The following is a 14,494-nucleotide window of genomic DNA, read 5'->3' as shown; positions in this document are numbered from 1 at the left end:
TCGTGCGGATTCTTCGTTATTGTCCTCAACGGCAAGAATCAACAAATATAACCATCATGAAAATGTCACGAAAGCCCTGCAATACGGTGTGTTCATCATACTGAATTAGTAGTTTAATTCAGTACTAACACTTTCTTCGCTAATTTATAGAAATTAACTCTTCTTCGTAGAATCTAAAGTGCTAAAAACCCAGAAAAATTCTTACAATTTAGTAATTTAGTGAGAGGGGGTGGGGGGATGAGCGTGAGACGAGGGCGGAGTTTTACCGGCGCGAGAAGGGACTTCGGAAACATCATTAAGAAAGGAAAACATCGCAGAGGATGTGTTACACACAGTTGTTACATCATTACACATTGTTACAGTTACACATCTTTGAATTTTATGGACCACAGTTATCCTTCGAATTGGTAAAGTTTGTGTCACTTTTTAATAAAAACTAAAAGGGAATTTTTTCAATATTTTTTTCTATTCAGTTTTCAAACTTGCCTTCACCTACTACAATTCTGGAATTCTATTAATTTTCCTTAAAGTTCTTCTATGGCATTTTCTTTTAATTTTCCCTAATGAGGAGCAAAGTAACCCCAGTTTACGGGTGTTAATATATAATATACTTAAGTTATCATATATAATGGCAGGTCAATGAAATTTGTGATAACTATATTGATGCTTGTGCGGTCTGATTCTACATGAACTATACATATACATATTTAATTTAGTTAATTTTTATTTTAAATGTTTGCATCCAATTATTTATATTGCCACTTGCCTGTTGTCACTTTCGTGCGGATTCTTCGTTATTGTCCTCAACGGCAAGAATCAACAAATATAACCATCATGAAAATGTCACGAAAGCCCTGCAATACGGTGTGTTCATCATACTGAATTAGTAGTTTAATTCAGTACTAACACTTTCTTCGCTAATTTATAGAAATTAACTCTTCTTCGTAGAATCTAAAGTGCTAAAAACCCAGAAAAATTCTTACAATTTAGTAATTTAGTGAGAGGGGGTGGGGGGATGAGCGTGAGACGAGGGCGGAGTTTTACCGGCGCGAGAAGGGACTTCGGAAACATCATTAAGAAAGGAAAACATCGCAGAGGATGTGTTACACACAGTTGTTACATCATTACACATTGTTACAGTTACACATCTTTGAATTTTATGGACCACAGTTATCCTTCGAATTGGTAAAGTTTGTGTCACTTTTTAATAAAAACTAAAAGGGAATTTTTTCAATATTTTTTTCTATTCAGTTTTCAAACTTGCCTTCACCTACTACAATTCTGGAATTCTATTAATTTTCCTTAAAGTTCTTCTATGGCATTTTCTTTTAATTTTCCCTAATGAGGAGCAAAGTAACCCCAGTTTACGGGTGTTAATATATAATATACTTAAGTTATCATATATAATGGCAGGTCAATGAAATTTGTGATAACTATATTGATGCTTGTGCGGTCTGATTCTACATGAACTATACATATACATATTTAATTTAGTTAATTTTTATTTTAAATGTTTGCATCCAATTATTTATATTGCCACTTGCCTGTTGTCACTTTCGTGCGGATTCTTCGTTATTGTCCTCAACGGCAAGAATCAACAAATATAACCATCATGAAAATGTCACGAAAGCCCTGCAATACGGTGTGTTCATCATACTGAATTAGTAGTTTAATTCAGTACTAACACTTTCTTCGCTAATTTATAGAAATTAACTCTTCTTCGTAGAATCTAAAGTGCTAAAAACCCAGAAAAATTCTTACAATTTAGTAATTTAGTGAGAGGGGGTGGGGGGATGAGCGTGAGACGAGGGCGGAGTTTTACCGGCGCGAGAAGGGACTTCGGAAACATCATTAAGAAAGGAAAACATCGCAGAGGATGTGTTACACACAGTTGTTACATCATTACACATTGTTACAGTTACACATCTTTGAATTTTATGGACCACAGTTATCCTTCGAATTGGTAAGGTTTGTGTCACTTTTTAATAAAAAATAAAAGGGAATTTTTTCAATATTTTTTTCTATTCAATTTTCAAACTTGCCTTCACCTACTACAATTCTGGAATTCTATTAATTTTCCTTCAAGTTCTTCTATGGCATTTTCTTTTAATTTTCCTTAATGTAGAGCAAAGTAACCCCAGTTTACGAGTGTTAATATATAATATACTTAAGTTATCATATATAATGGCCGGTCAATGAAATTTGTGATTACTATACATGAACTATACATATACATATTTACTTTAGTTAATTTTTATTTTCAATGTTTGCATCCAATTATTTATATTGCCACTTGCCTGTTGTAACTTTCGTGTAGATTCTTCGTTATTGTCTCCAACGGCAAGAATCAACAAATGTAACCATCATGAAAATGTCTCGCAAGCCCTGCGATACAGTTTGTTCATCATACTGAATTAGTGGTTTAATTCAGCACTAACACTTTCTTGGCTGATTTATAGAAATTAACTCTTCTTCTTAGAATCTAAAGTGCTAAAAACCCAGAAAAATTCTTGCAATTTAGTATTTAAAAAAAGAAAATTCATTTTAAACTCGAGACGGATTATTCCTCCTCATTTTACTCTAGCTCTGTTTAGCTCAGACAGAGTCCTGTCTGATGCGTCGAAATTTGCAGCCAAATCAGTTTATTAAATTCAATTTATGTTGGTACTGATCGACCCTGTTAAAGTAGTTAAAGTTATAGTTCAATTTAATAAAGCAACATAGCGAAGTTCTGATATTATAAATTTGGATAGATGTTTTATTGGATAGACTGTAGATAGAGTTAAGTCGCGTACAAATATTCCTGCAACTTTATAGATTGTCCCATCCCTCTGATATTATTAAGGACAAAGTAGCACAAATAATAATCTTTGTACCATCATGGGAATGATCTAAATGGGAATGACTTAAATCTGATAATATTGCGGCAAACATACTTTCGTGAAACCAACTTCATGCTGAAGCCTGACTGATAGGCTTCACTTTTCAGTGTGAAAAAAAAAAGTTTTCAGCGCATAGAAAATGTCTTTATATAGACTTTGTATCATTGAAATGAATTTATACCGATTATAACACATTATCGGGAAATTTTACTTTATTATCCTGATAAAGAGGATGACATTTAATTAACTTTTAGAGCTTTATAATTAACTTATTAGGAATATGCTTTTTCGTTCCTACTCAATGGTGTCACCGTTACAGTTGATAAGATCAATCCCTTGTATTTATTAAGTTGTTTTGATGTTTATATATCTCAAAATTTCCGTGATATTTTCTCTCAGAACAGTCATGTGAACTGGATATCCTATCCTATTTCTTCCCTTTATCTAGCTGAATATTCTGACCAATATCTCTATTCAGTATTCAGCCAAGGCTAGTATATTCCGGAGATTAATATTCATTCAATTTATTTGTGGAAGAAAGTTATCAATATGCATAATCCGATCATTTCAAAACTGTAAAATACAAAAAAAATACACACACAAAAATTAGCACCTTATAATTATATTATATTTACAATTACAATTCCATCTACTATATAGATATCATAATTTTCTCTTATATATAGCTTACTCTATCTAAACGACAACTTGCTTTACAGATGTATATTGAAAAATACAAATCTGCAAACTTTTTTATGAAATAACAAATCAGCAACAGAAAAATAACCATTTTAAACATTGTTATATTATACAAAAGTTTTAAGGACTGTTAAGTTGTTATAGAGGACAAAAACAAAAGTTTTAATGAACTGATTCTTTTTAAATGTATCAAAGGATCGAAATATCCTATACCCATTACATGCCTCAAGATAGGCTATAAAATTTTCCAAATAAATACTCGATTTACGCATACACTACCGTATTTTTCATGGCTTGTAATTATTAAAATCTTTATAATTACAAGTTAGTTACAATTATATATTATATTTAAAACTTTATAAACATCTTCGGAACGGAAATAAATAAATCAATTCGGACACTGGCGTTCACTTAAGCACTTATTCTCGTGGACACATAACATTTTTTAAGATTCCGCGCAGCATTCTCCCTTTTAGAATCTAAAAAAGCAAAATACGACCGATACTCAGGACGACGATCAACTTTGTCTCCGGAATAGATGAGGGGTTATATTAAATGTGTATATTAACAGGTCAATTGCAAAGTCCCCGGGCTGACACATTACTAGAATTACATATGTTTATATGTTCCATATGTTTTTAGGTAGCCCTAGCCATTAAGAGATGCATGTATAAATTTGACTGCTGTCGGATCATTAGTGTGTGAATTATAGCATTTTGAGTGAAGCAACATTTGTTATTATTCACAAAATAATGGATAAAAAGGCATTTCGCGTGTTGATAAAATATTGCTTCTTGAAGCGAAAAATACATTTGAAGCAAAAACTTGGCTTGATGCCGAGTTTCTAGACACTGCCCAGGAAAATCAACCCTCAAGGATTCGTATGCTAAGTTTAGACGTGGCGAATGAGCACCGAGTACGGTGAACGCAGTGGACGCCCAAAAGAGGTTGTTACCAACAACATTAAAAAAGACCACAAAATGATTTTGAATGACCGTAAATTTAAATTGAATGAATTAGCAGACACTCTAAAAATATCAACTGAACGTGTACACCATATTATTCACGAAAAGTTGAGTATGAGAAAGCTCTGTGTAAAACGGGTGCCGCGCGAGCTCACTTTTGACCAAAAACAACGACGAGTTAATGATTCGAAGCAGTGTTTAAAGATGATTAATCGTAATAAACCCGAGTCTTTGCATCTATATATGACGATGGATGAAACATGGCTCCATCATTCCACTCCGATGTCCAATTGATAGTCATCCGAGTGGAGTGCACACGATGAACCCGCTCCAAAGCGTGGGAAAACACAACAGTTGGTTGGCAAGATTATAACGTCTGTATTTTGGGATGCGCATGTAATAATTTTCATTGACCACCTTGAATAGCAGGACCATCAACAGCAACTATTATATAGCGTTACTGAAACCGATTGAAGGACGAAATCGCCGAAAAACAGCCGCATTTGAAGAAAAAGAGAGTGGTTCACCAAGAGAATGCACCGTATCACAAGTCAGTGAAAACGAAAATTGGGCTTCGAATTGCTTCCTCATCCACGGTATTCTCCAGATATGGCCCCTAGACTACTTCCTGTTCTCAGATCTCAAAAGAATGTCCGCTGGGAATAAATTTTCGTCGAATGAGGCCTATTTTGAAGCAAAGGACAAATCGTACTACAAAATTGGCATCGAAAAGTTGGAGGGTCGCTATAGTCAGTGTATCACCCTTGAAGCGAATTATGTCCAATAAAAAAACCTAATTTTTCAAAAAAAAAATTACTACGGTAGGCCGGGGATTTTTCAATTGACCTACAGTATGGTGGCTCGGTGAATGGAGGTAGGACAATATAAAACAGTGATGCTCGGGGAATTGAAAACGTTTGGGCAGTCGATGGCGGCACGTCTGAATCGAACGACGGTCGGTGATTGAATGATCCAAAGTCTTTCAATGGTATCCGAGATGAACGTCTCGGGATTGCCAGATCTTAGTTATCGTTTACTGGTCGTTGTTGCTGGTAATACCTCGCACGTGTTCAACATCTGTAATAATATTTGTGTGTATTTTGAAGTCGTTTTTGCAAGATATAAAATTCGATATACTTCAACTTCGCTATATTAGTTTCACTAATTTTATTTCGCAACATATATTGTATAAATTACCTTTCTCCAACCTAATATGACCCTGCTCCTTTATATTTGTTAAGTCTTATAAGTAAAATAAATAAAGCTGAAACTAAGACTTTTTGTTACAAATATATTTTAAAGTTGTCCACCACACAAAAAAATTAAAAATACAATACGATGTGACAGGTACTGTCTATTTTGTCGGATGAGTACCGTAAATAGTATTATATCTTTCTGGAATATTATGCCATATAAATAATATGTGTCAGCTACAAAATGACGCCAATGCATCAGGGTCTGATGAACATTGCATTGTTCACATTTTGAATAACTAGCGAATGACTAAAATGGATCTTTATAGATCAGTCCAATTATATCAGATTTCGCCGTAAGCATTATTAACGACTACGATTTTGTTTTGTATCATATCGATATTCTCTATTGAAACATAGCAACGATGTAAAGTTTAATACTGATGCGCCCCGGACAAGTTCCGTTTCATGAAATATCAATTTATTTTTATTAATCCGCTATAAATCGACTGCACTTTAAGCCTGCCCGGTCCGATGAAAAATTTAATACAAAAGCCCCCATTTTTCAGCCAAAGCTTTTAAAGCCACATCTATTTATTTTGCTATACCGGCTTATCGCCAATCTTACTCAAAACATTTTACGGTATTTATTACAAGCGTCCCATCAATCGTTATTTTTAATAATATAACAAAGATTAATTTCAATATTAATAAAAACTTGGAAACCTGGAAATTGGAATCGTGATGTTATTCTCTGATGACAGTTTCAATTAACTGCTGCTGGTTGGTAATCACTTCTTTCTGAATCACCCGTTTGATGAGTTCTGTTTTCTACGTCTGGTGAATTCCTTAAAACAGGCAAAACAGTTTTTTTTCGCCAAATATGCAGTAACACTTCTGGCTTTGTGACACGACGCCGAATTATACATACAAATATTGTTATCAGCAACGGGGACCTGCAGCAATAACGAAGTTTCTATATATATATACTAGCGACCCGCCCCGGCTTCGCACGGGTGCAATGCTGATACTAAATTAAATACACTACAGAAAAAATATGAACGTTGTATATAAAAACATAGCGGCCCGCTCCGACTTTGCACGGGCATAAAATATATATGCCTATGTCACTCAATGAAAACATGATTAAAATCGATCCAGTATTTTTGGTTCATTCATTACTGCCCTTGGCCTGCACGCATTAAATTTGGAGTAAAACAATTCCTCTTCCCCTATACTTACTATGAAGATTTCCTGCTATCTTTGGAATATCTAAATTCATACAATTTTTATTACATTACACATTTTTAAACGCAAATTTTAAATTTGTAATATCTCCGAAAATATTTGTTTAATTTACATGCTGTAAGGAACCATATTGATCTATATTAATTGCACACTGTATTTAAGGTACTTAATTCGATAAGGATTAATGCCGTATTGCTTAAAATAGCTTCGTAAATAAGCCATTTTCTCACGTAAAAAGTAAACAATAAAAATGGTTAATGTGGGTTATCCCTAAAAGATAAACATATACCATCGCGGACTTTTTTGTAGACCTTTTTATGGTGTACAATACTGTAGTACATTAATTTTATCTAACTCGTAGGGTTAGGCAGCGTTTTTGCTAATTGCTAAATAAGCCTAAAAAATAGGTTAATTTACGACATCACGTTAGAAACCTCTAAAATTAGCAATGTTGCCTTAGTATATTATGCATGTATTATACATATAAACCTTCCTCTTGAATCACTCTATCTATTGAAAAAAACCGCATCAAAATCCGTTGCGTAGTTTTAAAGATTTAAGCGCACATAGGGATATAGGGACAGAAAAGGCGAGTTTGTTCTATACTATGTAGTGATATATATATATATATATATATATATATATATATATATATATATATATATATATATCATATATATATATGTATATATACCCACTGGAGTTGTTTCTTTTGCATGCTGTCGATTAGGTGAAGTTTTTTAGTCACCGTTACTTTCTCTTCAACCAACCGCCTCCGTATTGTTCCCTCCCAAAAACGGAGGAGCATTCCAGCACGAAGTGCGATTCTTCTCCAGGATAAGGCGCGCCATCATACCGCGCGTATCACTGTATCACTCATACCGCTTTCAATACAATATCGGAATTAGGGTGGGAGGTGATGAAATGCCCCTTAAAAGCGTTTGAAGCTTTAGGTTGTCTAATGTTTCTGAGAGAACATTTTCGTCATTTCCACCTAGTCTACATTCCGAAAACTTGACAAAAGGTGAGTGAATAGTAAGGTGAACGATTTTAGTAACGAAAATAATGGATCTCAATAGTATAACAGACTAGTACGGATGGACAGTTCAGAGGGCCCTTCCAGATCCTTCCCACAAGCGAAAATATACAAAGAGGAGCCTCACTGGGAAAAAGAAAAGGTTTTAGTGTGTGATAGTGAATAGTATGAATAGTATTTTTCAAGAATATTACACAAATATTCACATAATTACTGAAATTTACAGAAAACCTATGACACAACCTGTACCGCACTATGACAAAAAGGAAGTAATTTTCGTATTCAGCACAATAAAAAATAAATATTACGTAACAAAATCTAAATCTAAAAGGCTCTTTAATCTTTTTTTACAAAAATTGCTCATTTTGCATTTTATTGAACTATTAAGGGTATGAAAAAATTCAGGTAAGACAATATGTTTATGATTCACGGAAATAATAATTATAAAGTTTCAACCGAGCCTTTGATTTATGTAGTCGTACTAATAATTTCTTTCTTCGCTATGACATGCCATTCCGTCCTTGATGACATCGCATTTAACACGAGAATGTCCCATATATTTCCACCGTTGGCTAACGATTATTTTATTTCTTAACAGCAACGATAATCTGTCCGATTACATTATAAGGAAACGTTCCGTTTTCGAACGTTCCTAACCTATATTCGGAGAATTTTATAAGAGAGCCTAGTACTCATCAATTACGTTCCAACTCTATCCTGGATAAATCATTTTTAAGGGCTATTTACATACGCATTAACCCGGTTATTTAGAAAAATGTCCGACTTGCATGCACGAATGAAATGATAATATCGATCGCGCGTTATGTCATTCGTCAATGTTGCTCGGGTCTGTACACAAACCTGCATCGATCCGGTTTTATTATCTTTTCATAATTAATTGAGATATGTTATATTAGATTTTTTTTAATTATTAATATATTACTAATAGTTGTTGTCGACTAGATTTCAATTTGTCTTAATATTGACTTAAAACTTGGTAATAATCTAGGAAAGCCCATTGGCCCCTACTTAGTCTCTAACGAAATAAAATCAAAATTAGTAACCCTTTTCAGTTTTTCAGCTAATTAGTACAGTTCTCTACACAATACCACACGGTTTGGTTGTCTGGCGATTTGCGTCCTAGTTCAGTCTTGTCTTTCCTTTTTAATGTGCTCCTTCCTATGTATAATAGTATTATTCATATAGATTGATAGACATCAATGTATATATTAGAATAGTTTAGTTGTAGTTGATTTCAATATACACTGATTTACTTTTGTCGACTTTTATTCTCCATTCCTGGGTCCACTAATTTATATTACAACTGGCCTGTTGTATGTAGTTTTTGGGTTGCTTCTTCAGTATTATCTCCAATAGCAAGTATTGCAAAGTCATCAGCACATGTATATATAGTGACATTTTCTATTTATGTCAATTCTATAGAGTAAAAAAAAATAGGATCCAAAACACTACCTTGCGGTACACTTGCTTTTATTTGTTCTTTTGAGTAAGCTTCTTCTCGTTTAACTCTAAACATCCCAGCTAAGATGTATGGGTTTATGAGTTCAATCTATTGCTTCGGTAACTGAAGCCTGAGAGCAATTGTTCTTCATTTAGAAAATCTGTTAAATTGTTTTCGTGTACCTTCACAAAAGTTATTGTGTTTTTAATCAATAACCGATTCAGTGTCTGCTGAGTGTTCCGGATGATGTTGAACTTCTTTATCAGTGAAAATCCATCTCAATTAATGATTAGGTTTGATTTGATCTTCGAAAATCAAGGAGCACTATCTAATTTAAATCTCCATCAGGACGGATTTAATTTTTAATTAAATACTTACTATATATTTTTGATGGATTTGATAAAAATTATACCATTAATACATGAGTAAAACGTTAGGCTTTCATTATAACTATAAAATCTAATAAAGTTGTAAATCAAATGATTCAAATGAGATTAACTATTTAAGATCACAAGATGAAAATAAGCTTCATGTCTTAAACTAACAACCAGTAATCGATCCAACTAATTGTTCTCTTGTATAAAGCTAGATTTTTACTTGTTCTAAATTATTAACAGTGAACTTGCTTTTATTTATTCATAATGATAATTAATATAATGAATACTACAAATTATTAAAATAATAAACCTAATAATCCATTATGCTGTTAATCGATGTTATGTTCTTAATTATATTTATATTTCTTGCCCAAAAATATTCACGATGAAAATTAAATCTTTTGTTTTTCAAAATATTCTGTATAAATACTTTTTTCCGATACTATAATTTATAGCTCCTTCAAAATTGAAAAATGTCCAGTTATGAAAAGTCATTGGACAGCAATTATGAGATATATTATTTATTATCCTTATTATCAATCAAAACGATGCGATTTTTTTTCTGAAGTCATAATGCCAAAGTAACAGACAATAATTAGCTTCGATTTGCTTCTTCTGCAAACAGTTGTTGTTAAGTTTACTTAATCTTGGAAGATCCATACAACCTATTCTTGTTTTGTATGCGGCTATGTACATATTATATTACATCTACATATAGTATGCGGTATAATGCATGATAAATTATTTTTTTATCACCGATTCATCATGAAAAATGTTTGCTAATGCTTCAGTTTCAATCTGACGGTATGTCACATGATAATCTCATGTTATCACATCGCACATATCGGCGAAGTTTGGTGGCAAAAGAACCTATTTTGGAAGACGTTCACAGAATTAATAGCAAAGAGAGATTTGGACATGATTGAATTTATTAAACCCGCTTTTACAGTGCTAATATGCCCACTTAATTTCATTAGTATACTGCTATCTTGATAAGTCACGTCAAAAGTTATAAAAAATACACGCAAAATAATTTAGCATAAGTTATTTTTATTCAAAAGATTCTCAATTTACAAAATGTTCCGAAGAAAATCATATTTAATAATATTAGGTTTCCAATACTCCTACAAAAAAATGCTGACTTAATCTTCTAACTGGAGACTGACCTAGCAAAAATAGTTTTACATATAAACACCATCTAAAAATATTTAAAAAACATACGCCTTGATAAAAGAAATTTGTCGCCTATTTATTATTCATGGAAATTATAATGCCCGGGCCCGAAAAACGTTATCGAACTCGACGTATTTTCCCGAGGATTCTCTTATTTTCCGTTCCCGCGCGGTACACGGTCCGATGTTGACCGATCCGGTACCTCAAATCCAAGAAAAAGATCGGATATCCGGCCGGGAATTCGAAAGTCTCCGCCCGAAATAAAAATGACGATCTAGGCCGTTTTCGGAAAAGGTCGATTGAATAAAAATAAGGCACGAAAGGTCGAATCGTTCCGGAAAAAGAGCCGCTGGAAAAGTTTAATATGTGCTCCCCCGGAAAACTGTTGAAATATTTAATGGGCACGGGGCGCTTCTTGATCGGCCGGCCAGCCGAGCGTTTAAAAAGAATCACCTCATTAAAATTTTGTTCCTCCTCTCCCCTCACCGACCGACAATGGTTCTGGTCCTTAAAACTTTTATAAAATAATTACGAAGAAGAACGGACCACTTTTTGTAATTTATTATTATTATGGGACAAATATCTATTGAATATCACGTACTTTTTTTTAAATTAATTACATCTTACATTAGGTATGCTTAGTACAACCTTAATTTCTAAATTAATTTATTACTACTGTTCTGTTGTACTTGTATTAATAAAAAAGGAAGACAAGTAGCGATATAATATAGTATATATTTCCCAAATTAAAATAAAACTAATCCACTTAAGCTACAGTTAAGAATTATACTTATATACTATACAAGTTTGTGTGGTCTGATTCGCTTCAATCTTCTGATTACCCGCGTGTTGTCCAGCAGCTGTACTGCTTCCACATTACTGTGATTTAGCAACTTTATTTCATATTTAAGGCGAACTCTTGATTCACTTCGTATATCCTTTCAATTTTGAGGTCATCATGCAGCGCTTCGTTGGTTGCGTAGCGATGAATATTGGTAGTCAATTGTACAACTTTATTTTGGGCGCGTTGGATTACTAGTTCGTTTGATGTTTCACTGCAACCCCATATTTGCACCCCATAGATTTATATTGGCATAGATCTATATTGGATTTGGAGCTGTTAAACTGTATCTTCAGAAAGCTGTGAGACGTCCAGGAATATTGCAGGGCAGTTGTTATAAAACATTAAATCTTTATTGACAATATTATATTATTAGTACAATGATATATTTATAACTGAATATGAGTATTAAAATATTTAGAATGATATACTGTAATAGCTGGTTGCATATAATCTCATTATGTTTTACTTAAAAGGTTTCGTTTTACTCGTTTTACAGCATTGTTTTTATAAAAGAATTTTTACCAAACAATTTACAAAAACCTGTAGTTAATTGTTGTTCGTTGTTCATTTTTGTTCATTTGACGTTGGCAAACATAATATTTTCATATGTTTTAGCAACTCGCAATACAATGAAGTTTTCATCAATTTCTTGATCCTCCAGAGCGTTCTTTGACATTGACATCAAAATCACTACTACTAAAAGCAAACCGACAATTAGACACAATTTTATTTTTATTTTATTTTCAATATTATTTATGATTGAAAAATTGATTAAAAAATTTAACAAAATCCTGAAACGCTATCGCAGCGCTACCTACCCGATTCAGTTTTGAATCTAAACCATTCCCAAATCCATATAAACACAAACAAAAAATGCCATCGAAATCAGTCCGACCATTTAGAGGGTTTCGAGAGAAGAGAAGAAATGTATTTTAGATGAGGCTTTCTTGATTTAATTAATAACAAATGGGTAATAATCGTTGAAAGGGAATAAACTGATTGTTTTCAATATTGACCCGTTGTTAGCTGCAATATTTGTATCATCTGCAAGTGCTGCCTTTTATATCCTAATTTTTATAATGTGTTTGTTTCAGTTCGCCGAGCAGAATAACCAAAGCCTCAACATCCTGAATTTTGTACCTGTGATTGATGACGACGGCAAGTATCTAACCTGTCGCGCCGAAAACCCTTCAATTCCCGATAGTGCTCTGGAAGACAAGTGGAGATTGAACGTCCATTGTAAGTTTAAGACCGAACACACGCATTTCGATCTAATCGGATGAGTTTATAAGCACATTCTACTAAATTTGGTCTTTTCTAATAATGTCGAATCTAGAAGAAACTATTGGTCTTTTATACTAATAATATTCTTACGTCCATTTCTTTTCACTATTATTATTTAATCAAATAATTACACGGGTGAACAGAAAACTTGACTGTGACATTATATTCTAATTCTTTAAGCAGTAATTAGACGAAAAAAAATATATGGCATGAAAAAGTTTGCTTTTTTATTTGGGAAAACGCTTTTCAAAATCTGTGGCGTTAATTTTTAATTGAAAGTGAAACCATTTAAATGAATATTTTAATTATTTTTATCAAGTTTTACTATCAAAATAACTTACAAAGAAGTAGAAAATAATTTTAAAATGCACGCTTTCACTTTTTCTTTTATGTCCATGGGTATTATCTCTTAATAATCCCCAAATATAGTCTCCCATCATGTATCATTGTATTGGCCTTGATAATGTTGTTCGAAGCTTATAATATCCTGGTGAAAACGTTAAACGTGAAAAGCTGTTAGAATATAGGCATTCTAGCACCATTATAAAATACATACAGAATCTCTTACTACTTAGAAACGTTATTGACAACCCAGGTGATAAAATTGTATATATAGAAACGTGCTGTAATGACGATTGAAAGAAAGTGTGTCTGTGTCCTATTCAGGTGTTATCCAAGAGTTATATTATTTCGATATTGACAAAAGAATGTACTCTGTCCTCATGTCTCCTTAATATTCTCTTGATTTTCTGGGTTACAGTCAGTATTTGAAGATTTAAAATACTTCTCAGGACATTGTGCTGGAAAACTTACATTAAACTTATGTTAGTTTTCACAGAACATAAATTCCTAATGCCTATATAGGTTTCAGTACTTGCTTAAATAATAGCAATTTATTATGTAATGATAACTCTGATTTTCTTCCGATTAACAAATAAATTTCCCTATATTCTAACTCCAGTTGTTTCCGTCAAGATTCATTCTCAAAAACTTAGCATTGTTGTTATATGGAATAATATTATTATTTATTGTTATTGATGCTTATGCAGTACTTAAAATGATAATACTGTGGCAATACTAAAAATAATTATATTGTAAATATGTATATTGTAAATTACTCAAATTAAGTTCATAGTTGTTAAATAAAAATGGAAATCTTAAGCAAAGTCTTTATAAAGACTTAATGTAACGATTCGAAATTGACGTTATCAAAAATAAGCGACCCTAAGCAATTGTTCTCCGAAGGAACGACCGAAGTTTCGGAGTTTATGCCGGTGATTGCAATTAACTCAATTTCAGCTTTAATTAACGCGAAATACGTCAGTTTATAT

At 32.8% G+C, this 14,494-nt stretch overlaps 1 protein-coding gene across 4 annotated transcripts in view; it reads left to right on the top strand.

The window, feature by feature from the left end:
• Nucleotides 1-14,494, top strand: part of side-IV (sidestep IV) — a 573,009-nt gene that overhangs the window by 473,896 nt on the left and 84,619 nt on the right. For all 4 annotated transcript variants that reach the window (XM_076404299.1, XM_076404300.1, XM_076404298.1 and 1 more), the window contains one exon: nucleotides 12,974-13,118. In XM_076404299.1, coding sequence (XP_076260414.1) covers nucleotides 12,974-13,118 — 145 coding nt within the window. The remainder of the gene's footprint in view (nucleotides 1-12,973; nucleotides 13,119-14,494) is intronic.

The sequence above is a fragment of the Rhynchophorus ferrugineus genome, unplaced genomic scaffold, assembly GCF_030347505.1.
Source record: "Rhynchophorus ferrugineus isolate W39M unplaced genomic scaffold, kcgeb_rfMv2 rfM4, whole genome shotgun sequence".
NCBI classification, from domain to species: Eukaryota; Metazoa; Arthropoda; class Insecta; order Coleoptera; family Curculionidae; genus Rhynchophorus; species Rhynchophorus ferrugineus.
The sequence above is the reverse complement of the archived record's forward strand: the minus strand, read 5'-3'. Positions and strand labels throughout refer to the sequence as shown.